This window comes from Mixophyes fleayi, chromosome 3 (genome assembly GCF_038048845.1).
Source record: "Mixophyes fleayi isolate aMixFle1 chromosome 3, aMixFle1.hap1, whole genome shotgun sequence".
Lineage (NCBI taxonomy): Eukaryota > Metazoa > Chordata > Amphibia > Anura > Limnodynastidae > Mixophyes > Mixophyes fleayi.
This window is the reverse complement of record NC_134404.1, coordinates 50,336,120-50,363,338: the sequence shown is the minus strand read 5'-3', so window position 1 is coordinate 50,363,338 and position 27,219 is coordinate 50,336,120. Positions and strand designations below refer to the sequence as shown.

Sequence of the window (27,219 nt, the reverse complement as noted above, 5' to 3'; positions counted from 1 at the left end):
AGCACAGAGTAGGAGAGAGACGGATGGAACGAGGGAGGTTGTTCCAGAGAAGGGGGGCTGCACGGGAAAAGTCTTGGATTCTGGAGTGGGAAGAGGTGATAAGAGGGGAGGAGAAGCGGCGGTCGTTGGCCGAGCGCAGGGAGCGGGCAGGTTGAAAATGAATAAAGTTGGTTTGTGGGGGTACAAGATTGCAGATTTTTATTTTGCTTTTGTTTTTTTAGTTTTAGCTGACCACTGTTACTAGCTAAGGGGCTCTATGATGCTCTCAAGATTGATTGACATTATAGCTGTACCCATGAGAAAACTGTTTAAGTTCTTATTTAATCATGTCGAACCTCGTGGAATGTAAAAAGGTACACACGTATATCTGATGTCTGTTCATATATCTGCTTAATGTGCAGCTGTGTGTAGGAGAGCGTTTTGAAGTCACATGTGCCTCTGGAATATCTCTACAGACCTTTCAAAATCAGCATGATGGATAGTATAAGGTATACACTGCATGAAAATGCAGAGTGTAGTGTAGCTGAATATGATTTAGTTTAAGAAGAAATGATAATTCTCCTATAATTCTCCTTTAACAACTTATATGACTTTGGATACTTCAGATAACACTGATGCTGTAAAAATAAAATATTTTAATCTACCACAACTTTATTATGAAAAATGTTAATTTTGTTATGTTTTTTTTTTTATATTCATGAGCTAATTTGCACCAGAAATGTGATTCTCAGAGAGCTTTAATTGCATGTTTTATTTATTTCCAGATACTGCTTTGTGTTTGCTTTGGGTTACCTCACCTTGTGCCAAATAGCAAGAGTCTATATTTTTGATTATGGACAGTATTCTGCAGATTTTTCTGGGTAAGTGGCTCATTATATTCAACCTTGTTCCTATTCATAGGTACCTGCTTTATCGGCTGATAAGTTCTTGTCTTGTCCTTGAATATTGGACAGGAGATAAACAAATCTTAATTAAATTGTTGCTGTTACCTGGGTTAATATTATTCTAATGGTAATAATGAAAGTGACATTTTCACATCTGATGCACAGAGGTGAATAGCAGACTCCACCTGTCTGTGTGGCGTATTTCCATAACCTAATAGATTGCAAGCCAAGTACTCACTATGAAGCGTTTGCCTTCAGTGCACTCTCCCTCTTCGTCTTCCCTATTCCCCAGCAGTGGTTCTCAGGGAAAATATTTGTGCAGCCACAACTTTGACTATAGCCCAGCTCAGGTAGCCCAATGGTAAATTTAATTGTACATTCCAATATTATTTATTGTAAATGTTATGAATTAAATTCATTATGCAATGCACCATTTTTAAACCAGTTTGCAGTAAAACACACTTACTATGCTACTTACCTACCATCATCTCTGCTGGGACTCTGACCGGCCATTGAGTGCATTGATTAGAAGTAACCAATATTGTCATTAGTTGAGCTGTTTGATTTTAAAGTGAACTTCACTATCAAAATGCAAATCCCTGGCCTTAAGTGAACATGATTGGCTATAAGATTGGAGTAGCATAATAAAGTTTTCCCAGTGCCCAAATGCCAGCTCTACAGCCATTCTTGATGCTGGTCAGCAGGGCTTTTGTCAACAGAGTCTGTCTTGATACATTTCAAGCGGCTCCTCAATAACATTCTGCTTTTAATGTTCTGTGATCTTCATGATAAAGCTTTTTTAATGGACAAGACTAGCCATGGGTGAAATCTCGCTCAGAAAGCTGTATTTATTTTAATGCCAATTAAAATAACTAAATGATTGTGGATTTTTAATGTTACCTTTGAAGGCATCTGATTGCACCAGGATTTATTTCAGTGTATTTTTGCAAAATAAGTGAATGAATAGTAATCAATTATTATCTGCTTTTTGTTTGTCATTGTATTATTACTATCATATTCTTATAATGTAACTCAGCGTTGGTCAATGTGATGTTTTTGAAGCGCCTTATAGTGGCTTTACATGATTTTGTAAAGAGGGTGGAGGTCTATACAGCTCCAATTGCAACTACATACCATAAATTTGGTTCATATATATATTATATATATTTATATAACAGAGCATATGACATAACATCACCAACCACTCATTGGTCTTCGTACTGCATAGGCTGTGCCAATGCCCCAAGCTGGCTTCTCTACGTATACTTTATTACACAAGATTCCCTTGCTCCCTCACCCGGCACCCCGTAGTGTAAATCTGTCCTGGAGTCAGCCCTTATTCTCCTCTGAACTGTAGCTGACCGAATATGCCCTCTCACCAGCTTCTGCAATTAGAGGAACCCATTAATGGAAGAGATTCTTCACCATCCGACTGTATCTCGTCCATTCTGCCACTCGTGTATGTAATAAAACTGGGCACTGACCCGATTTGATTTTAACATATGTGTTTGCATTTTAAATACTCATCTTCAATAAATATTAACTTTTAAATCCCAGAGAAGAAAAATTCATGGTTAAAATTTCCTTTAATATGCAGAAAATAAGGTATTTTATTGTGGGGTTGGTAAATATTGAAAATTTTGGATATTTACAGGGAGAAAGCTTTAAAACCTGGGACTGTTCCTGGGAATTGGGGTCCATTGGCAGCTATAAATGTATATATAATTATACTAGGGGAGTGGGGTTTCTGTTTTCCTTTATCAATTTGTACACCTATTACTGTTATAAAATGATCTCCATTTATTCAGATTTTGTCTTATATTCTTTAAATATAGGCCAATGATGATTATTACGCAGAAAATAACAAGCTTGGCTTTTGAAATCCGAGATGGTAAGATGACCTTTGTGCAGTTTTATCAGGATATACAAAAATCTGAGAAATGTTTTTCTTTTGTACAGAATAGCCATGTGGTTCATAATAAAACTCTAGAAACGCCTCTGTCATCTATGTCTGGCGTAGGCAGCCATATTGCGGGCTTTATCAATGTTCATAAGAATAGAGCATAGAGCATATCAACTTAATAGGAAGCAGTGACTTCACTGAGGTATGAAATGCAGTTTATAAATTCATTAGGAAGCTGGCATCATAGAGACATGAGAAACAGCCTGCCCATTCTCTAACTGGCATCACACAGTGATGTGAAATGATAGGCTGCTTTCTCAGTGATATCATTGGCTCCTAGTGAACTGATTGGCTGCATTCCCAGTGGTGTCACTGGCTCCTAGTGAACTGATGGCTGCATTCCCAGTGATGTCGCTGGCTCCTAATGAACTGATTGGCTGCAGTTCCAGTGATGTCGCTGGCTCCTAGTGAACTGATTGGCTCCATTCCCAGTGATATCACTGGCTCCTAATGAACTGATTGGCTGCATTCCCAGTGATGTCACTGGCTCCTAGTGAACTGATTGGCTGCATTCCCAGTGATGTCGCTGGCTCCTAGTGATTTAATTGGCTCCCTTCCCAGTGATATCACTGGCTCCTAATGAACTGATTGGCTGCAGTCCCAGTGATGTCTCTGGCTCCTAGTGAACTGATTGGCTCCATTCCCAGTGATATCACTGGCTCCTGATGAACTGATTGGCTCCATTCCCAGTGATGTCACTGGCTCCTAGTGAACTGATTGGCTCCATTCCCAGTTATGTCACTGGCTCCTAGTGAACTGATTGGCTCCATTCCCAGTGATGTCACTGGCTCCTATTGAACTGATTGGCTGCATTCCCAGTGATGTCACTGGCTACTAGTGAACTGATTGGCTGCATTCCCAGTGATGTCGCTGGCTCCTAGTGAACTGATTGGCTGCATTCCCAGTGATGTTAGTGGCTCCTAGTGAACTGATTGGCTGCATTCTCAGTGATATCACTGGCTCCTAGTGAACTGATTGGCTGCATTCCCAGTGATGTCGCTTACTCCTAGTGAACTGATTGGCTGCATTCTCATGAATATTGGATTATCCCACAAAATGGCTGCCTCCACTGTGTATAGACAATGTGTCCACTTTGAGGTAGGAATGTCTCCTTAATACATTATACCACCGTCATGTTGTAGATGTTAATAAAGATTTAGATATTTCATGAACCATATGCATAATAGGCACCTTTAGTGATATGTGCCCTTGTATACATGTAAGTTTATTTTTTCCCTTGATGGTAAACACACAGTTGTGCGATAAACAAAATTGACTACAGCTTCTTGAACTTTTCATAAACATGTTTTTCAAAGGTGGTAATTCTAGCGACAGATCAGAATCCTCTAGAGGAGATCTCGGAGCAGCTCTGCATTCATTTAGTAGCTCAACAAAGCTGCCCCGATACTGCCTGCAACCCACAAGGGTATTTAGAAAACAACACAGGTTAAGCATGAACTTTAGGACATCCATGAAATTGAATGCACAGATGCATCAGCTTAGTGTCTCTTATTAGTACAGTAAGATGGGCTTGAGGGGTGCTGCTCATGGAAGTTTGTAGATTGGAGACAATCTCTTGCTCACGATACTCAGTGAATGATAAATCTATCACCTGGTTTTAAAAAAGACAGGAGGCACGATTAAAGAGCCACGAAACCTAAAACTTAATTCAATGTGCAGTAATTAGAGAGAGCAGTAAGGCAGTAATTTGTAGTGGAGGAAGTCAGCCTTGGAGCCAGATTTAAAAAGCATTACGAATAATTAGTAATATTTTTCACTCATTTTAATTATTTGTTATATTCCTAATTTTCTTTCAATTTTTCAAAAGCCCAAAGCAATAGCAGACACTCACTGTTTGGCTAACAGCCATACTTGCTGTTGGGTACCACATAGTGGGAATAGCTTCATTTGACTATTTTATATTAAGTTTGAAAATCTGGGTGCATCAGAATTCTAGGACAGTAAAAGTTAAGTGATTTCATTGAGAAAAAACTGGGTGTCCTACAAAGGTTTGTCCTTAGGCGTGCATAAGAAGACACATCGTCACAGTTGTTAACACGCAGCTTTCTGTATTATTCACTGAACACGCTCAGAATTTCAAATTCTTGTTCTTTATTCATCTGCAAATTTAATTATACATGTAAATGTGTTGGTTTTTCCCTGTCACTTATAATGCTTTCTACAATTAGTTGCTAATTACATATTGGCATGATTAATGAACAACTGCTGTGGAGCATACTCCAGATTGTAGAGCAGAGATAATCAACCTGTGAATTTCCAGGTGCAGATGCTGGCAGGGCATTCTAGAACTTGTAGTTCCACTGCAACTGGAGAGTCACAGGTTTCCTGAAACTGATATAGAGAAATAGTCATTTAGGAGCTTCAGTCCTCTTTGGGGATGTAGTAATGCTGCCCCAGATAGCACATTGTGGGGTAGACGGTGGTCAAGACAGCCAAATCTATTAACAGTGTAAGACGTTTGCTTATTTTGTCATTTCTTGTTTTGAAGGAATATTTTGTAAAGAAGAGACACTGACTCCATCTCAAAGACGACTAGCTGTTAGGTAAGATTGTTGTTTTTCTTAAGAACATGAATCTAATTGATTCTCACCTATTAACTAGGTGAGCTTATTGCATACTTGCCAACCTTTGACAAGTGAATTCCGGGAGATCCCGGGCAATGGGCGTGGTTGGAGGGTGGGAGGGGGGCACATTGCGGTCAATCGCGTCATTTTGGCCCCACCCACGTGACGAAAATGTCAATTTGTCACGGGGGGCGGGGCAAAAATGACGCAATTCACCGCAAATCGCATCATTTTGGAAACTAAATTCCAGTATGCGGGATACTTGCCTGTTCTTGACTCCCGAAATCCGGGTACGTCTCCCGGACATTCCGGGAGAGTTGGCAAGTATTGCTTATTGCTTCAATGAAGATTGCGCCATCTGTATGTATTTATTGGGGTTTGTCATAGACTACAATACAAACATATTCTAATTGAGGAAATAAGCCTCTTTTTTGAGAAACGAATGGTGCTGTGTGTTCATTGACTGTATTCGTTTTTCTGTGTGCTCTATATTAATTTCCGAAGATGCCTAGTCCGTGACTAGCTGCATACCTGACAAACCTTCACACCCTGACGTGTTTTCTTACACTTATTTGCCAAATTTAGTAGCCAGGGCTGAATTCATTAAGTTAAATACATTTTTGGCCTCAATTGGGGCGCGTCCACCCGGGTGTTAAGCCATTGAATTGGAAAGAGTGCATCTGAAATGTAACGTTAAAAAGAAATGATTAATCCCTATGCGGATCACAAGGGCTATTCACACATCCAGTATGACAACGTTGGGTGAACGCTTGACTGAGCATAGATAGAAATATATACTGCAAATTATATCTATTCTCCATATAGCATTCCCCCTTTACTATATTTGGGTGTCATCCATATAGAGGTGATACTGAAATGTCATTAGCTCCTCATTAGCTTGGTATATAGATTTGTATGACAAACTAGTGGTCAAAAGTGTCAAATGCAACAGAGAGTTCCAGGAGAATTTGAGAAGAGTAATTGATTTAGATTTGGTAATGATTAAACTTTAATCTGTGCGGTATCTGTGGAGTATCAGAGCCCAACTGTAGAGAGTCCAGTAGGTAGTGTAAGGAAAGGAAACGTGATGCGAACCCTTTTGGAATTTCACAGGGGTATGAAAGTTGAGAGATGGGGGGTAATCTGAGTCAGAATTACTTTTTTTTCTTTTATAATAAGAGTATTAGCTACATGCTTGAATAATGATGGAATGATACCAGTGGAGAGAGAGAGGAAATGCAGAATGGGCAGCACGGTGGCTCAGTGGTTAGCACTTCTGCCTCACAGCACTGGGGTCATGAGTTCGATTCTTGATCATGACCTTGTCTGAGTGGAGTTTGTATGTTCTCCCCGTGTTTGCGTGGGTTTCCTCCCGGTGTTCCGGTTTCCTTCCACACTCCAAAAACATACTAATAGGTTAAATGCCTGCTTTTAAATTGCCCTTAGTCTCTCTCGGTCTGTGTGTGTGTATGTTAGGGGATTTAGATTGTAAATTCCAATGGGGCAGGGACTCGTGTGAATGAGTTCTCTGTACAGCGCTGCGGAATTAGTGGTGCTGTATAAATAAATAGATGATGATGATGTTGTTAGTTACGGCTGCGGTGAGCATAACAGACAGTGATAGTGTCAGGACTTGGAGTCCTAGGAGTATATTTACTACGTGGCAGTTCCGATGAAGCGCCGATGGTCAACGCTTCGCCGACATAATTTAAAATGACAATTTTATTAAGGACGCATCAGGTTTTGCCTTCAATAAGATTGCTGTTTTTAAAAAGAAATAAAAAAAATGACAGCAAAGCGCCGAGAACTGCTGCTTAGTAAATATACCCCTTGGTCTGTGTGGAATTAGGACTTTGGTGTAGTAGTATACTCTCATCAGGGTAGCTGCTGTATTTCGGTTTTCTACTGTTCCAGCAATTGTGCAGTAAATCCACTCCACTGCACTCCTCAGCAATCGATGAACTGCACCTGTATTTGGCTCTTAAAATCCTGGATCTCCCAGAAGTCTGAGCCAGATCATTGAATCAATTCACTAAGAACTAGAGATTTTTCTATATTTAGGTGACACTAAACTTTAAACTCTCATCAGTTTCCCTGCAGCACTATTAACTCTTTTAGAGTAGTGAAACATTGTTGTAACAAAGGAAAAGTATTAGAGTATGCTAGTGACTATGGAAGAGAGAGTGATCTGAAAGCCCAAACAACACACAGCTGAACTATCTAGTTCACAACTAGGAACATCTTTAATATGTGATTTCATTTTTTTTCCACCAGAAAAGGCTAAATAATATTAAATTTCAAATTCATTAAATTCCAAACATAAAATGTGGATGATATATTTTTTATAACAGGTTAGAAAGAGTAGTTTGAAGCCACAAGGAGAATGTGGATAATCAACTTAAGTCCCCAAGATGATATTGGGTAGGAAATGAGGTGACCAGGCAGAGATATAGCAGTGGTCCAGGGGGATAATAGAGCACAGCAACTCACAGAGAAAAGGAGTTGAAGATCTGTATAGTTTGTTCTGTGGATGGAATGTAAGTGGTGGAACAGTTGTTAGAACTGTGAATGTGAGACAGAAGTAGTCCAACCCCATCTTCTAGTCTGCTTCCAGGTCTGGATGTGTGGGTGACACATCCAGACCTGGAGACTACTGCGTGATAGAGCTGCAGGTGAGGCAGTGTCTGATTGTGTGAGCCCTGTTTCTGTTATTGTCATAAGGTTGAGATTGTTTGAGAAGGTCATGGATGAAGGTTAGGCTGGGTACAGTGTCGGACTGGGGCATGAAGGGCCCACCGGGGGACTGCAACGCTAGGGGCCCACCAGAGGGGATGTGGCCAGCCATTATAGAGGCGAGACCAGACACTAAAGGGAGAGTAGTCAGCCCACGAAGGACAGCTAGCACCATAGTGTAGTATATAAAGAATGTAGTGTGCTCATCCTTCTCTTTTAAAATGGCAGGCTGACTGCACACTTAGTTACTAACCTGCTCATGCTCCTCTGGGCGGTTGGATATCCGGAACTCCTACTTTCATCTGCCCTGCTCAAAGTGAAAAACACACTACCGCGCAGGTTCAGAGAGCCCAGACGCGACTCTCTGCACCTGTGTGGTAGTGTGTTTAACGGGAGTGTTTGGCAAAAACGGGGGGGGGGGGGGGGGGAGGAGTTGCGCTCTACTCCTACTGTTGCAAGAGCAGCATTAGCACAGGGTATCCCGCCCTACGGACTAATAATATACTGAAAGTTAAGCGCTCATTGACTAATGTATTATTCCAAGTGTAATGCTAATAATAAAATTTGTATTCTTTTATCTTGAATACAATTCGTATTTTTCTATATCTTGTATTAGGCTGTGAGCAAGAGGCTCGGTTCAATTAGTGGGATAACATTTAATGTTAGTTTTATCACAATTTATTGAATCCTGGTTAAAATACATAAAAATACATTAATATAGACAAATAAAATACTCCAATTAAACCACAGTATTTATATTATGAGGCATTGATTTCTATATACATACATATGGTATGGCATCAATTGAACATACATAAAAAGTCAGACAAACCTAGGTATATAGACCTGGACTAGTCTAGCTACTGGGAGGCAAATGGCAGTGGGTATAAATGCTGCATTGATCCAGATATAACACAGTCACTGATATCTCAATAAAATAATGTTCATAGCATACAAGTCCAGTAGATGGGAATTGGTATTTCTTTAAGTCTCTGCTAGTGCAATATAAATATTCAGATCACTGTCCACATATATCACATGGTTATTGCTTTGTTTACTTGCAGTTTCGATGTATATAGAGATGGTGCTGAAATCAAAGAATGTTTCTCGTGGTCCGTGCTTGTTACTGTTGGAGAGGAAGGTGCCTGCGTTCCACTGTGGAACGCATATGTCCCTTCCTGTTCTCGCGTATGTCCAAAAGATGAATTGTATGCAAGTCGGGAGTCAGCTGTTTTCTTAGCTCCTCCCTTACAACGGAGGGGGCGTGGCTATAATGTGGCGGGGCCTACCGGTGGATAGTCCTGCTGCCCTGCAGGCCAGTCTGAGCCTGGCTGGGTACACACTACAGAAAACTTCTCCCGATGCCATTTCGCTAACGATTTTACCAACAACTGAAAAAAATAAAAAGTCCAGATCAGCATGCCGATTCACGTGTACACACTAAACACGTTCTACATGAGTTACTGTCAGATCTGTGCTCTTCATCTGTCATAACCATCTGCTGAAAATATCTATGGGCAATGCCGGTCGTGAGTGCATATACACTGCAGAATTTGATTGACGAGATTTTTTAGTCTGGTTTAAAAATCAAATGAAACGATACGATGTGCTTTGGAACGATAATTGTTGGTGTTTACACACTGATGCGACATTGGGCCAAACGGTCGCTTATTGTGCGATTGCCCAATAATCGGCTAAAAACCCTATAGTGTGTACCCAGCCTTAGTTTGTTGCTGATAGAGCCTGCGTTCTAAAGGCCACACTAAAAGGATTTTGAAAGTGACGGAAGACAGGAGATATGTTTGAGATTTGTGGACTTCTGTAGTATGCTGAATGGGAATGAAGTATGTGAGAGCCGTCAGGGAGAACTGGATTTGTTGAAATATAATCAACTGCTAGAAGCAGAAGGACTGAGTCGCAGGAAAGCTTATTGTAAGATTTAAAAGGTCTTATTCCGTGGTGACAAGCTGAGAATATTGCAGTTCATGAGTGTTAATTAGAGGGAAGTGGAGTAGTGAGAGGACAATATGGATAAAGAGTGTGATGTGGGAGTGGGTGGTGAAGGGTGATATAATTCTAAGGATAACGCCGAATAATAGTAAGTAAAACCGATTGGTTAGTATTGTGGGATTTCATATGGATTGGAGAATAAGTGACAAGAGGCTGAGGCACATAAATAAAGGATGTAGAGAAATAAAATCAGCGAGTTCCATTACCCAGTGTAGGACGTTAAGAAATGGATATAGTGGGTTGTTGTTGGTTGTCCTCAGTTGTTGTTCACTGTTCGTTCAACTACAAAGGAGTCAGGTTGACATATATATATAACTGCATCGCTTCTATTATTAAAATTAAATTTTTTTTGTCAAGTTACTTGTTTGATTGAGATATATTCAATCAATTCAAGTGCCTATATTTAATTCGATAGGAAACACCAATGAAATATACATCATTAAAATAAAATCTGTAGTACATCTTTAAATCTTCATTTGCTGAAATAATTTATTTATACACGTTAATCTATACTGCAAATGCCTGTGACTTTGCTCAATTCCGCTTCCTGATCCCATTGTTTGAGCTGATTCATGTTACAGATCTGTATTGAGCAGTAAGAGAGAGCCAGCTGAGCTTACTGAATGAATGCCAGGGAGACAAGAGCGAGCTGCAGTCACAGTATACAGCGCTGGCTCATTGTACATGTAAAACGGGGGCTGCTGCGCAAACTCCAATCAGGTGCCACAAATTTCTGTACTAAAAATGGAATCCTGAAAAGACTCCGGCAGGACGCTGCGGGTTGCTTGTAACCTGGCTACCTTCAGCATGTTTCTCTGCGTGACATAGAGCAAAACCTGGACACGTCCATCGCTTTTCTAGGCTTGAACTGATTTTATCATTTATTTTTATGATTTTTACTATAAAATAGCAGCAGAGGAAATATTTTAATGCATCCAAATGTTTTATGACATACAATTCTGAGGGCTTGATTCGTTAAGGAGAGCAAAGCAAAAAACAGGAGTAAATTTTCGCCTGGACAAACCATTTTACAATGCAAGGGGTGCAAATTAGTTTATTATTTGGCATGTAAATAAAAAAACTGGCTGCTTTTTGTTGTAGCACACAAATACTTGATAGCTTTATTTTTACACTGAAATTTAAAGCTGATCTAGGCCATGCCCTACCCCAATTATAAATCTGTCCCACATATTAAATTTACCTCTTCCTCCAATGCAACATGGTTTTACCAAGGGCAAATTTACTCTTTTTTTTTTTTTGCCTTGATTTCGTTAATGAATCAGGCCCTGAGTGAGGACCCGTAACGGTAATGCATACTTGCCTACTTTTGAAACACTTCAGGAAGATTGTGCAAATAGCACCTAGGTGCCGTACGGTGCGCTGGATAATGGGGTGTGTCCAGATGCCCAAGGGTTTTACCTAGTGGGCGTATTTAGTGCTGTCCAGGAGTGTGTCCAGAAAGTGTGGCATGCAAGTTGTATGTTCTAATTAAACAAATACTTATCAGGTGCGTCTTTCATGCTATCCAGCAAGTCCCCAATGCCTTGCTTGTACCCATTGCCGTTCAGCGAGGAGAAACCTGTGATGCCTCACACAATCTCCTCACTGTGGCAAATCTGGTCTTTTCTTAAGCAGCGCAAAAGTAATCCGTGCAGCTTATTTTGGACGGATCCTGTATCGGTCTAGAGATAGATCTTGGGAATAAATTCAGTGTTAGGATTTGTATACTGGTAAATTGAAGAGGAAAATCACATCTTTTAAACATGGGGTCTCCTGATGATGATGGCTTAGATTGTTCGTGCCTTAGTAGGAAGTCTAATAGTGACCCTCGTCCTGATGTGCGCTATGCAACTAACAATTTAACCCTCCTTCACTTCCTAAGGCTGAGTACACACTACAGAAAATTTCTCCCGACATCATGAACAATTTTACCAATGACTAGAAAAAAAATAACATCCCAATCAGCATGCCGATTCATGTCTACATACTAAACACGTTTTACGAAATTTACCTTCAGATCTGTGCTCTGTCATAACCATCAACTGATAAGATTGTGACTCTGCACATTCCATAGAGATCTATGGACACTCAACGATGGAATGATGTTGTTCCAATCCTGCAAAGAGATTTATAGTCTGGTTTAAAAATCAAATCAAATGATACAAAGTGCTGTGGAACATGGATGAACATCGTTCATCGTTGGAGCGTACACACTAAAGCGATATCCGGCCGAATGGTCGTTTATCGTGTGATTGACCCAATAAACTGAAAAACCTGTATTGTGTACTCAGCCTAAGTCTAAGGGGAAAAAACCCAATGCATCCTGAATTGCTATTTACACCAAATAAGGGACCAGGCAATACTGCTGCAAATTTCCCCATTCAGCACTATCACTCATTGAGCCATAGTTACAACATATGTTTCTTTGGCAGCTTCTTAGTTTACTTAACAGTGCCTGTAGTGAACATAGAGGAATTACAATTATAAGGATTAATCAATAACATAATTGTGGGGAATAAGGACTAATCATAACTGCAATGTAAATATGTTATATCAAATGAATCCATTGATAAATTGAGCCACTAAGGTGTAAAATGTGAAGTTAGTAGGTCTGGTGATTGTTCCCACCTCTATGTTAAAAGATAACAGCACCACTTTCAGGGAACACTGAGCAGCTACAAAGGCCCCTGGGGTGGGCTACATCCTGACATAGGAGTTTTTTGACACCGAGAGAGACTCTAAGGAGCCGTTCACAGCTTACACAGTCTTACAAAAGGATGATGGCTTGCTGAATTTTATATAGACAAATATAATTCAGTTTCCATAATGCAACTTAAAATCAATAAAAGTAATGATCAACCACATATTCCTCAATAGCATTATGAAGGACAGCCCATGTGTCATAAAGCATTCTGTCACACACAAGTTCAGGAAAGGAGTATAAGCTCAACTAATATGCTGGACGTAGGACCTGTTTGGTATCAATGAATTGGTAAATTCATAGTGGATCTATTAATAATAATATTGGGTCTGCGTGACACTCCACAGGAAAGTTAGGTCACATAGTAGAATTGGGTAGTAAGTCAGGCAACATGCAAATGGTGATTGTAAACAGTGTCACAGACCACAACCCCTGGAGGTGGGGTAAGGTGTAAAGGTGTCTTTAAAAAGCTGAGACCAGTTGCAAGAAATTGTCAGTCTTTTGGGAAATCAATCATCATTGACAAGCTATCCACCTTCAAGCCAATTTCTCTTGGTGCAGAATATACCACTGTCTGTAAATTATACTCTAAAGTTAATCCCATTATTTTGCATCTGATTTGCTTGTGTATGTATGTCAATTGTTTATTAATTGTTTTTATAACCTGTTAGCATGGTACTTTTTGTATATTAAATGTAAAAATTAATAAGTGCCTGTTTAAAAGAGATAGATTGATTGGCAGGGTTAACTCTTTAGATACCAGTTGTGAAGTGTTAACTGTTTAGTACCAGAGCACAGTGTGTGCGCAATTGGTTAATTAAGTCAAAGGTTTGTTATGGGCCTTATAGTGTGGAAGCTGGTGTCTGTGTTGGGAAAGGGACCAGCTAAATCTGTAGCCTGAAAGAGAGGTGAGTGTGAGGTTTAGGCTAGAATCCTGTGTGTTCCCTTACAGTAAGCTTCCAAGTCACCACTGCGCAGTGGGCAGTTTGTGACAGATAAAGGATTTCAGGAGCGGTTCCCTGACAAAATAGAGGTGATATATTGTTTGACTATGTGAATATATGATTAGATATTAAATTAGAGTGGCTAGAGGTGCCTATTCCTGACAGTGCTTTTAATGCACTTCGGTAAATAAACTCCTATTTGTCCTCTTCACTGTGACTAGTAACAGTGACAATAGATGGACAGTGGGTCTTTAGATAGGATCCAATACTGGAAGCCCATGTTGATTTATCATACCCTATTCCACATACAATACAGGATATTCTTCTGGATTTCTAATATTTATCAAGCACCACAGACATCACCCACATTTAGGAAGGAAGAAAATATATGTTCCTGTACGTGATTAGATCAGCATTGCACTAACTGTACAGACGAGGGGGCCTGAAATCACACCGCAGAGGCAGTATTGTCGTAGTCTCATTGCTCCCTCTGTGGCATTGGCACGCTTAGCAATGGCATTACTCACAGCTGAACACATAGAGGAAGTTCCTATTTATAAACTGTAAGTGGCAACGTGACTGGCTACAGAGATGTCCAATCAGAGTGTGCTTATGACACTGCTGAATACGATCACATCTGTGAGGTGACTGTGACAGGATGGACCGCCTATGCCACTCTGTCTGTTGTTGCTGGGAACTCCCTGGGCTTACTTTACCACCGTTCCCTTGTATTATCCCAAATGCGCCCACTTGCTGCAGTAGGAGGGGCTTACAAAGGCTGCCACCACTGGATTCTTTACCGGCATCCAGTACCGGGTTTCTTCTGGGTAACTGGCGCTGCGAGTTTACCCAGTTGCTGGTGTACCTGGGCTGGTACTCCTGACCTCGACCTATAGATCAGGGTGCTGTGGATGGATCCCCCCTGGCCTATCACACTGACCAGGCCTGCAGGGTAGCAGGCAGAGTGGTGGTACCGGAAAAGCTGGGTCCAACCTCAGAAACAGCTGGAGAACAGATTAGAGTTAGGGTCTAATCTGCAGGTCACAGGAATACAGCAATATTGAAGATGTTTTCAAGCAGGTCTTTGAAGCTAGTGATGTTTATTTGCTCTCACACTGGCTGAAGGTACCAGTGCTAAGGTCAGAAACGAGAAGAACAAGTTTTCAATACAAGCCAGTGCCTTTTATACAGTTTAGACACAGGCTATTTTTAGAATCCGGATGTAACCTGTTCACCAAAATATAGATTTACATGCTTTGCAAAGCTAACAATATTTACACTTATCTGTAAAATTCTAGAAACGCTGTGATGTCCTGCATCTTGTTTTTAGACGCAGGAAATCTAGCAGCACATCTTTAATTAAACCTTCCTGTCTTCAAGTGAACCCTCACACATCAAAAGATTCAATCAGCATGAATCCTTTCTTTAGACAGTCGCAGAATACACATTCCCAAAGACAGGTACAACCCCAAACAAACTATTTCCTTATACCAAGATATGCAAAAGGCTTTCAAACAAAGGCTTATTGTATCATATATATATATATATATATATATATATATATATATATATATATACATCAGAAATAAGGTATTTCCTCTAGACAAGTTAAAACAGAAAAGCACATTTTCTACCCTGGTCTCAGAAATAACAATTTCCTATCTCAAAATATAAACAATATCAAAAATATGTGCATTGGCAATTATATAAATAAGCGCCCTGCACTATTTCCTTTAAATAAATTTGTACCATAAGTTATTTATCAGTGATCCAGTCACAGAGACATTATGTAATGAATGTGTATTTAGTGATGTTGCATGGGGTCAGAGATCAGTGAGTTTAGCCTTCATTCCCGGGAGTGCGGGAAGTCTCCTGGACATTCCAATAGAGTACACAACTAGAAGGTAATGCCCACTCACATTAATAATAGATGTATCACAGGCCTCCAAGAAAATGATTTTACAGTAAGTGTAACCCACCCCCGCTTTAGTGTACTAGCCTCTGCAGAATATTTGCTTTTTCTGCCCAACCATCAACAAATAACAATGTCTGTATTTTGCAGAGTATCTCACAGCTAGAGACTAGGCGTAGCCTCAGAGCTGGGCTTAATTGTGATCATATGGTCCCCAATTTATCCAGATCTTAAATGTTTTTCTTTTTCATATTTAGTATGGGTGGCAGGGAGCAGAGGCAGAACTAGTGAGCTGTGGGCCCTGGTGTAGGGAAGCGGGGAGGAGGGAACCAGAGCCCACAGCTCGCTAGTTCCCCATGCAATGGGCGCCATTATCTCCATGGGCCCCGGTGCACTGCACCTCCTACTCCAATTTTAGTTCCGCCACTGGCAGGGAGTTACCCAACCCCACCCTTCACCCACATCAGTACATCAGCAGGGACTTTCTGTTCGGACCACATCCATTTGTTGAATGTGACCAAATACTGTATTATTAATGGCAGAACCTGCTAGGAGGCTTCATTAATAGCGCCTAAGCACACAGATAATTGAAGTTTGACAGACGGGTCCTTTTTTGATGTCTTTGACACTCAACAAATCAGAAGCTGCCCCTCATTTTTACCCATGTACTAAATCTGTCTACTCCCCCAGCGCTCTTCCGACCGAGGTCCTTATTAATAATGGTTGAGATGACTCCACTGAGCAGATGGCAAACCCACCACCCATATACTGGTGTGGAGAAAGTTTTGTAAATTCATCCCCTCTCCAATCCCCTCTCCTCTATAAAAAGTTGGTTCCCACAATATTGTTTTTACATGATCTCACTTCCTACCCATTTTTTGTTTGTGCCTATAGTGTTCCTTTGTAGAATGCCTATTGCCTACACACGATAGAGGCAGCCATTTTCAGAGTGCTGTCTGTCCTTTTATTAGGAACTACTGACATTCGCAGTTGATAGGCTGGATTCTCATGACATTTACTGCAGCTCACAAAATGGCTGCCTCCCCGATATGTTGACAAGTACCTCTTATAGGGGAAATCCCCAATCAGCCAGGTATGTCCTCCAGTTAGTGTATGTTTGTGGTCTTCGTATACAAAAACATATAAAGTTCAGGTCTGTACATGGGAATCAGTTGTATCTAGATTTCAGGTCAGTTGTTTTATCGCAGGACAATGAAAATAAACAAGTCTGCCTAGAACTTTCCTCTGGAGGTCAAGTCACACTTTAAATCATACATGCCAAATATTCAGATCCTCCCTTCGGGAAATCTCCAAAGTTGGCGGTGTCTTGGGGGCATGGCCACTCTAATAGTGCCATTAGGCTCCGCCCTTTGCTATACAGTCCCAGGTTTACCCTATTATAGCGGGGGCGGGGCCAGGATGGCCTAGTCATGTACGTTACCATGTTTGTGTGCGAGCCCTCTGTCCGGGCGAGTGTTATTATACAGCATGGCATTTCGTCTCTCCCCTGACTTCAGCACTACAGTCAAACTGATTGTAGAGGGATAAATGTCTCCAGGCACAGGATGGATACACATTCTCCGGGATTGAAGTCTAAGGTTTTGTTCTCTAATAAATCTAAAGAATTGTGCTCTGGTTTTCAGCTAAAATCCTGTGTTCGTCAGACAGCGTTACTAGTAAATCCCTGTGGAAGGCCTGGATAATATCAAGGCTTCATATAAAGCAGACACTGTTCTGTCACAGTAGCCTAGCGTTTCAGGCATGTCTGACATAGAACTTTGTGTTACCATTTACAGTGAGCGGGCAAGTAATGAATCAGTAAATGAGTATTAAAAGCAAATTGAACAGAACACTGAAAAATAGTCAGTGCAGTTTCTAAACAATGTGAATCCCAGGGCAAAGAGCTAAAACACACCTCCCCCTTCTGATATTTTCCAGTATATTGTGATTTTTGTCTTGTGAAATGGAGTGTAAATAGCGTGTAGATCATTTCAAACAGAACACGGCATACTGTGAAGTACATAAAGCAAAACTAAGTGCTATTGGATTGACACCCCGGCTGGGGACAGGTAGATCGGCAGAGAGGTATGAGTGAATAAACAACGCTGGGAGCCGGAAGGGGGAAGGAAGAGAAGTGGGGAGTGGACTACAGAAGGATGGACCTGGGCCCAGGTGTGAGGGTGCAACTAGCAGGACCAAAGCCAGTAATGGAGGGACGGGGGAGAAGGAAACTGAAGCTGGAACCCAGAGTGTAGGTATGAGTAATGAAGCTGGGGTGCCAAAAGCAACAAGAAGATGATAGGAGGAGGAGGACACAAGGAATAGAGGGTCCTGCTTGCGGGAGCTTACAATATATGGGAAGGGGCAGACTAACAGGAGAAACACCGGGGGGGAGTTGAGGTGAGGGGAATATCATCATTGTCATCATTTATTTATATAGCGCCACTAATTCCGCAGCATTGTACAGAGAACTCACCCACATGAGTCCCTGCCCCATTGGAGCTTATAGTCTAAATTCCCTAATATAGACACACACACACACACACACACACACACACACACACACACACACACACACACACACACACACACACACACACACACACAGACAAAGAGAGACTAGGGTCTTTTTTTTTTATTTTATTTTTTTATAGCGGTCAGTTAACCTACCAGTATGTTTTTGGATTGTGGGAGGAAACCGGAGCACCCGGATGAAACCCACGCAACCAAGGGGAGAACATACAAACTCCACACAGATAAGGCCATGGTCGGGAATCAAACTCATGGCTCCAGTGCTATGAGGCAGAAGTGCTAACCACTAATTGGAACTTCTTATTGTAGAAAGCATCAGCGGTTGTGTGTCTGCTTATTTAGGATCACTTCCCCCCAGGGTATATGCAAATCTTAAAGGTTTTCATTACTAGTGACAATTAGTGTGAGTTGTAAGGAATTGACCTACCCCCCCTTCACCCACATTAGTATATCTATATGTTTTCTTTTTGCACTGTGTTATGTAGTACTCCTGTCTGATTCCTATAAGATACCTTAATACATTCACTGCCATCCTTAACGTTACAGAACAGGCGCTGTAGGATAAAGTCTTTCTCTGGCTTTCTGCACACCTAAACCAGTCCAGATGTAGGAACAAGACCACATTATATTGATCTCGGTTCATCAGATTATATGTTGGTGGGTGTTGGCCATGATTAAATCTGAAACAAATGTGCAAACGGTGAATATCATTTTTTTTCAAGCATTCGGCATATAGTTTTTGTTCTTTAATTCAGTTCTGTGGCAATTTATGAGACTACTGTCTTGAGGTTTTAAATAACTATCTTGTTAAGTGTCCTTCTATCTCCATGGTGAACTCAAATTGTGAACACTGTCTCTATTTCCTAATGCAGTTTTTTCCCTTGTTGGCGTAGGCTGTCAAGACTTACGACATGTCCCTGTTCCTGCTGAAACTGTTGACAAATTAATAATTCTGCTCTTTCTGTGACTGACACGCTGGCAATTCCATCATCAACCTCTTTCAAAAGCTGTTAGAGCCGACTCTGAAAAACAATCTTGCTTGTAATATAGTGCGTTTGTCTTTTAAAGTATGTGGCCTGAATTGTATGCCAAACATATAATGGCTGGCATCAGGATGGTTGAACTATAGGTTAGCTCCCCTGAGGAAAAAACAAGGGCACTTTCTTGTAGCTGGGCATTATATGTGTGCCCAGGAAACAAGCTTCCTGAGCTCTGGATGCAGAAGAATAAACACCCCATTATCAAGTGTTCATCTACATACATCACACACGACCATGCTAGACATATATGGGCAGGGAAAGTCCTGGCGGAAAACACAGGCACATGGCGCAGACTCTTCTACCAACTTGTTGAAAACTGTGAGGACATGATTTGTCTAATGTGGGTGTAGATTTAGATAACCAATGAAATATATTAAAAATGTTATGTCAAAGAGCTATAAGCAAATCCAACAAAGCCCCATCTGTCTATTATTCAACGTAGACTGTTCTTGTGACCTCTATACAATACAGATAGCATTTAGTGATCTTTATACAATACATGAAGCATTCTAGTGACCTCTATACAATGCAGAGAGAATACTAGTGACCTCTACACAATACACGAACATTCTAGTGACCTTTAATAAAATACAGAGAGCATTCTATTGACTTCAATACACTACATAGAACATTTTTAATATCTATACAATACAGAGAGCATTCTACTGTTCTCTATAATGAACAGAGAATTCTAGTGATTAATATTCAATACAAAGGACATTCTAGTGACCTGCATGCAATACAGACAGTATTTTAATAAATTATATAGCATGTCAGAGCATTCTAGTGATATCTACAAAATGCATTCTAGTTGTAACGGCCTCCACTGGAAACAAGATAAACTCTTAGAACAGGGTTTGTGTGAGATCTTCACCTATAGCAAGCCACCTTTCTTGTGTAGAGCGATATTCTCACAGGTACTCAGAAGCCCCCAGGACTTATACTCAGAGTAGTAAGAGCTTATCTTAGGTACCAGGTAGCGATGGGGTATTGAGTCTAGAAGTATAGTAGTACACCAAGAGATGTGCAGGAGACAAGCCAGAGAAGATGCAAATGGTCGAGGGCAGGCAGTGAGAAGGGATAACCAGAGACGAGCTAAAGGGTCAGGGTGGGTAGCAATCACAGATCAGAAACAAGCCAAGGGTCCAGAGGGGCAGCAGACAGAGAATATCCAGGCGCAGGCAAAAGGTCAAGCAACTGTTCATTAATAGGTAATGTCTCAGCAAACAGCAGGCTTCATTAAGTGCAGACACAAACGCTATAACCGGCAGGGAGGCCTCTACCCCCGCAATCTAACTGGTAATTGCGGTCTTGTGATCACCAATCTGATCTGAAGCACAGTATCCCGGCTGCCTGGCCTTAGAGAACATGGCTGCAGACAGGAAGCAGAAACAATGTGTGATGTTGTGAGTAGCTAGGTGGCTCATAATATTAGGGACCTATATACAATTCATATTGCATTCTAGTGACCTCTATACAATGTACAGGACACTCTAGTGATCTTTGTACAATGTATAGAGCATTCTAGCATCCTATATATAATATGCAGAGCAATATGACCTCTATACAATACCGGCATACAGAAAGAATTCTGGCCCCCTGCCCCACCTCCGTACATTGGATACTACACCCTCAAATGTAACATGATAATAACCAATCAAATTCTACAGTATTTTAGATTATCTCTTCAAATAAATTGTAACAACTGCAGAATGAGAACATGATCTGAGAACTGTACCCAGAGGATTGGTACTGTGCATTTAGCCAAAACTAAAAAGACAGAGAAGTTATGCCTAACTGAAAAAAAGCACTGTCCAAGGAAATCATGGCTCATCAACTGGTAATTGACCCCGTATGGGAGTATGTGTGGTCCCAAAATGACTAATTCCCATTGATAAACCATCCAGCCCAAGCAGCCAAACGGCAAAATCAAAACCTGCAGTGATGTCTCCCAAGTAGATATTTGGCTATTACTGAGCTAAATGCACAAATAACACACGGGTATATTTGCTAAACTGCGGGTTTGAAAAAGTGGAGATGTTGCCTATAGCAACCAGTCACATTATAGTTATCATTTATTTAGTACATTCTACAAAATGACAGCTAGAAGCTGATTGGTTGCTATAGGCAACATGTCCAGTTTTTCAAACCCGAAGCTTAGTAAATCTAGCCCACAGACTCTTACTGCCTGTATATGCTCCTCACTGGAGATGTTATTGTCAAACTGGCAACTTACAAAGTCACACCAGCGTCACACACAATGACACCCAAATAATCATCATCTATTTATATAGTGCCACTAATTCCGCAGCACTGTACAGAGAACTCATTCACATCAGTCCCTGCCCCATTGGAGCTTACAGTCTAAATTCCCTAATATAGACACACACTCACACACATAGACAGACATGTAGAGACTAGGGTCAATTTTTGATAGCAGCCAATTAACTTACCAGTATGTTTTTGGAGTGTGGGAGGAAACCGGAGCACCCGGAGGAAACCCACGCAAACACAGGGAGAACATACAAACTACACACAGATAAGGCCATGGTCGGGAATCGATCTCATGACCCCAGTGCTGCGAAGCACAAGTGCTAACCACTAGGCCACTGTGTGAAATCATTCATTTATCAACCATATTTTTTTATAGTTAAGCAGCCACAGTAAAATTCATACATTTCAACTAAACTTTATTACATTTATTCAGCAATTTTGCAATTTACTATGAGCGGATTCATTTATCTAATATATGATGATCTTTATTGCAAGTGGTATTGATAGCTTATATAACCGTCTATTGCAGGATGTGTTTATAAATAGTAACATTTATCTTGAAAGCAGAGTTTAACGTCTGTTAATATTAGAGATGGGCGGGTCCGGTTCTCCGAGAACCGAACCCACCCGAACTTTGGGTATCCGAGTACCGAGCTGAGCAGCTCGGTACTCTCCCGCCCATTCCGAATCCAAATCGAGGCCGAACGTCATTGTGACGTTGTCGGATCTCGGGACTCGGTTCTCGCGATACTTCAACTTTATAAATACACGCCTCCACAGCAATCCATCGCCATTTGACAGAGGGAGAGAGCAGGGTGTAGTCATAGGCTGATTAGAGCAGGGACAGAGAATACAATATTGTTCTTGCAATTGCTCTAACCAAAATCGCTAGTGCAGAGAGGAGGATAGAGGTTTATTATTTTTTCTTCATATTTGGCACTCCCCAGCGCTTTTGGGGTGTCCCCCATAATTGTGCATTAATATTTCTGGCTGTCAAAAGTCATATCTGTCAGCAGTATCTACTAAATAATTTGTAGCACACCTCAGTGCTTTTGGGGTGTCCTCCCTAATTGTGCATTAATATTTCTGGCTGTCAAAAGTCATATCTGTCAGCAGTATCTACTAAATAATTTTTAGCACTCCTCAGTGTTTTTGGGGTGTCCTCCCTAATTGTGCATTAATATTTCTGGCTGTCAAAAGTCATATCTGTCAGCAGTATCTACTAAATAATTTTTAGCACTCCTCAGTGTTTTTGGGGTGTCCTCCCTAATTGTGCATTAATATTTCTGGCTGTCAAAAGTCATATCTGTCAGCAGTATCTACTAAATAATTTTTAGCACTCCTCAGTGTTTTTGGGGTGTCCTCCCTAATTGTGCATTAATATTTCTGGCTGTCAAAAGTCATATCTGTCAGCAGTATCTACTAAATAATTTTTAGCACTCCTCAGTGTTTTTGGGGTGTCCTCCCTAATTGTGCATTAATATTTCTGGCTGTCAAAAGTCATATCTGTCAGCAGTATCTACTAAATAATTTTTAGCACTCCTCAGTGCTTTTGGGGTGTCCTCCCTAATTGTGCATTAATATTTCTGGCTGTCAAAAGTCATATCTGTCAGCAGTATCTACTAAATAATTTTTAGCACTCCTCAGTGCTTTTGGGGTGTCCTCCCTAATTGTGCATTAATATTTCTGGCTGTCAAAAGTCATAACTGTCAGCAGAATCTACTAAATAATTTTTAGCACTCCTCAGTGCTTTTGGGGTGTCCTCCCTAATTGTGCATTAATATTTCTGGCTGTCAAAAGTCATAACAGTCAGCAGAATCTACTAAATAATTTTTAGCACTCCCCAGTGGTTTGCGCTCAGAATGGATTCAAAGCAGTCCACATATGATCTAAATGAGCAACCAGGTTCTGTCACCAGTCCTGATGTTAGTGTTCCCAGTACGTCATCTGGCCAAGGCGATGTCAATCAACAGAGTGTTTTCAAATTAGTGCAAAAAACAAAAACCAAAAAAAAATTTACTGTATTGAAGCGAAAAAGAAGTGTAACTGAGCAAAAGTTAAGTGACGATAAAAAAAAAATTGCGAACATGCCATTCTACACACGCAGTGGCAAAGAGAGAATGAGGCCTTCACCTTTGGCTATTAGTGGCAGATCCCAAAAAGTTACCCAGCCTACAATTGGTGCACAACTACTGTTACGCGTCAAAGCCGAGCTGCAAGATAACAGTGAGGCATTACAGGAGAATATTTGCTCTGATTCACAAATGACAACAATCCCTGTGGAGAGTCCATCCAACAGTGGGATGTCTAATCGTGAGCATTCTGCTGATGTGTGCCTTAATAGCCCGAGTGTAGCCGGTGATACCCAAATTGAGGATGCCACTTTGGAATTAGAAGAGGATGAGGGGGAGATTTGTGTAGGCGACGAGGGCGCTAATGAGGATGTTGATGAGGATGAGGTTGTTTGTGTAAGTCCTGCACCAGTGGCAGCAGTTCTGGCACGTGACAAGAAAAAGGCCATTGTCATGCCTGGGCATAAAACAAAAAAATCTACTTCTTATGTGTGGAATTATTTCTACCCAAATCCAGACAACAATTGTATAGCCATTTGTAGTGTATGTGAAGCCACAGTCAGTCGAGGGAGGGACCTTAACCATCTTAGAACCTCGTCTATGTTACGCCATTTAACGAGAGTTCATGGCAAAGTGTTGGGAAAAGCTGAAAGTTCTTCCCAAAAGAATACAAGCACTCCCTCATCAGCTAAGACCCTCCGCTCACCGACATACCGACGGCTACAAAATACACCCACCACACCATCCTCATCAATATCCTCAGTAGCGCTCGGAGTTAGCCCGGCATCCCACTTAAGGCTGGATGACTCCGGCACTATTATTGATTCCTCTGAAGAAAGCGTTAGTCCTGCTGCTGCTGTTGCTGCTGCTGGGGGTGAATCGTCATCCCAGAGGCAGGTGAATAAAATGAGCAGTCCTACATTTCAGCAATTAACTGTGAAACAATCATTTGCGAGGGGAAGCAAATATGACAGCAGTCACCCAGTCGCCAAGCGAATCACAGACGCCATGGCTGCAATGTTAGTGTTAGATCTGCGTCCAATCTCCACAATAAACGCAGCTGGTTTTTCACAGTTAATTGAGGTTTTGTGTCCGCGTTACAGAATTCCATCGCGACACCATTTCTCCCGTAAAGCTATTCCACAACTATACCAAAAAGTGTGTAAAAATGTAGAGATTGCGCTGAAAAATGCCATTCTGCCCACTGTTCACTTAACCACAGATATGTGGACAAGTGGAAGTGGCCAAACCAAAGACTATATGACTGTGACAGCCCACTGGGTTGGTCATTCACCTTCACCAGCAGGAACAGCAGCAGCATGTACACCACTACGTAACATTTGTCACAGGCAGGCCACTCTTTGTATCACCGGCTTCACTAACAGGCATACGGCTGACAATTTGTTACGCAAACTGAGAGATGTGATTGATGCATGGCTTATACCACTCGGACTCTCCCCAGGGTATGTCATTTCAGATAACGCCAACAATATAGTGCGAGCATTACAGCTGGGTGATTTCCAACATATTCCCTGTTTTGCTCACACCATCAACTTGGTGGTGCAGAGCTTCCTACGAAATAACCGTGAGGTGCAGGAGATGCTTTCGGTGGCCCGTAAAATTTCAGGCCATTTCAGGCATTCAGCCACAGCATGTAGGAGATTACAGCAGCTCCAAGAGCAGTTTAACTTGCCCTGCCACCAACTTAAGCAAGAGGTGGTAACTCGGTGGAATTCCACCCTGTACATGCTTCAGAGGATGGAGGAACAGCGCAAAGCCATCCAAGCATATTGCACAAGTCATGACATTGGGAAAGGAGGGGGGATGTATTTCACTCTTGCACAGTGGGGAATCCTTTCAGTGCTGTGCAAGGTGCTGAAACCATTTGAAGTTGTGACATGTGAGGTCAGTGCTGACTCTGCTAGTTTGAGCCAAGTCATTCCTTTAATTAGACTATTGGAAAAGCAGCTTGAGAAAATGAAGGAGGAGCTGAAAGCAAGCAATTCAGCAAAGTATGTTGGCCTTGTCGATCAAGTACTTAATTCGCTTCACAATGATCCTCGAGTTATTAAGATCTTGAACTCGGATCAGTACGTTTTGGCCACTGTGCTTGATCCAAGGTTTAAAACCTACATTGAGTCTTTACTTGTAAATGAGCGAGATGTGAACTTTTGCAAGGAGCTATTGCTCAGCAAGTTGGCCGCTGAACTGGGCCTCGGCTTGACGACGTGTCCTCCTTCACTTTCTCAAGCTGTTGCTCGTAAAAAATTAAATTTCCAAAAAAGAAGCAGGGAAGACACAGGGGGCAGACGAGAACAATTTAACATCTGGGCTGGTTTGAAGGATTTTTCAAAAAAATGTGTCACTTTGCCCATAACTCCATCCAATATGAGTATAAACATGCAAAGGATGGTGGAGGATTACTTTCAAGAGGTAGTTGATATGGAAATGTCAGACAGTCCCTTTCCTTACTGGGAAGAAAAGCAGGCCATTTGGAAACCCATGTACAAACTTGCTTTGCAATACCTAAGCTGCCCACCCTCCAGTGTGTACTCTGAACGAGTGTTCAGCACAGCAGGGAACTTAGTCAGTGATCGCCGTAGAAGGTTACTTCCCAAAAATGTGGAGAAAATGATGTTTATAAAAATGAACTACATCTTCCACGAGGAAGGCCTTCACCATCCAAGACATCCAAGCACTGACTGTTTTCTAATGGCGGATTCAAGCGGCGATGTATTGATAGTCTGTGATGATGACGTACACACTGATGAGGGTGAGGATTAAGCTGAAGATGATGCCGATAACATCTTTTTAAAACTTTCTATGTAAGTGTAGGGTGCAATCTACCCCCAAAGAGGAAAGGGACTTGTGGCATTTCCATATCACATACCATCTTGAAAGGCTGCTGTTAGGGCAATTTATCCTTAAGGGTAGGGTGTCATAGACAGAGTGACCCTAAACTGGCTTTGTCCATTTTTCATAATATTGTACAGTCTATAATGGCTGAATTTTTGGGTATTTTATACAAGTGGAGGGGGGCCTAGAGAGACAGAAACCAAACTGGCTTTTTCCATGTCAATTAATATTGTACAGTCTATAATGGCTGAATTTTTTTGTATTTTATACAAGTGGAGGGGGGCCTAGAGAGACAGAGTGACCCCAAACTGTCTTTCTCCATGTCAATTAATATTGTACAGTCTATAATGGCTGAATTTTTTAGTATTTTATACAAGTGGAGGGGGGCCTAGAGAGACAGAAACCAAACTGGCTTTCTCCATGTCAATTAATATTGTACAGTCTATAATGGCTGAATTTTTTGGTATTTTATACAAGTGGAGGGGGGTTTTGAGAGACAGAAACCAAACTGGCTTTCTCCATGTCAATTAATATTGTACAGTCTATAATGGCTGAATTTTTTGGTATTTTATACAAGTGGAGGGGGGCCTTGAGAGACAGAAACCAAACTGGCTTTCTCCATGTCAATTAATATTGTACAGTCTATAATGGCTGAATTTTTTGGTATTTTATACAAGTGGAGGGGGGCCTTGAGAGACAGAAACCAAACTGGC

The 27,219-nt window shown here is 41.2% G+C and overlaps 1 protein-coding gene across 3 annotated transcripts in view; it reads left to right on the top strand.

The window, feature by feature from the left end:
- The window catches only part of MBOAT2 (membrane bound glycerophospholipid O-acyltransferase 2), a 182,248-nt gene that overhangs the window by 114,217 nt on the left and 40,812 nt on the right, over positions 1–27,219 (top strand). For all 3 annotated transcript variants that reach the window (XM_075201470.1, XM_075201471.1, XM_075201472.1), the window contains 3 exons: positions 765–860; positions 2,720–2,775; positions 5,357–5,411. In XM_075201470.1, the coding sequence (XP_075057571.1) occupies positions 765–860; positions 2,720–2,775; positions 5,357–5,411 (207 nt within the window). The remainder of the gene's footprint in view (positions 1–764; positions 861–2,719; positions 2,776–5,356; positions 5,412–27,219) is intronic.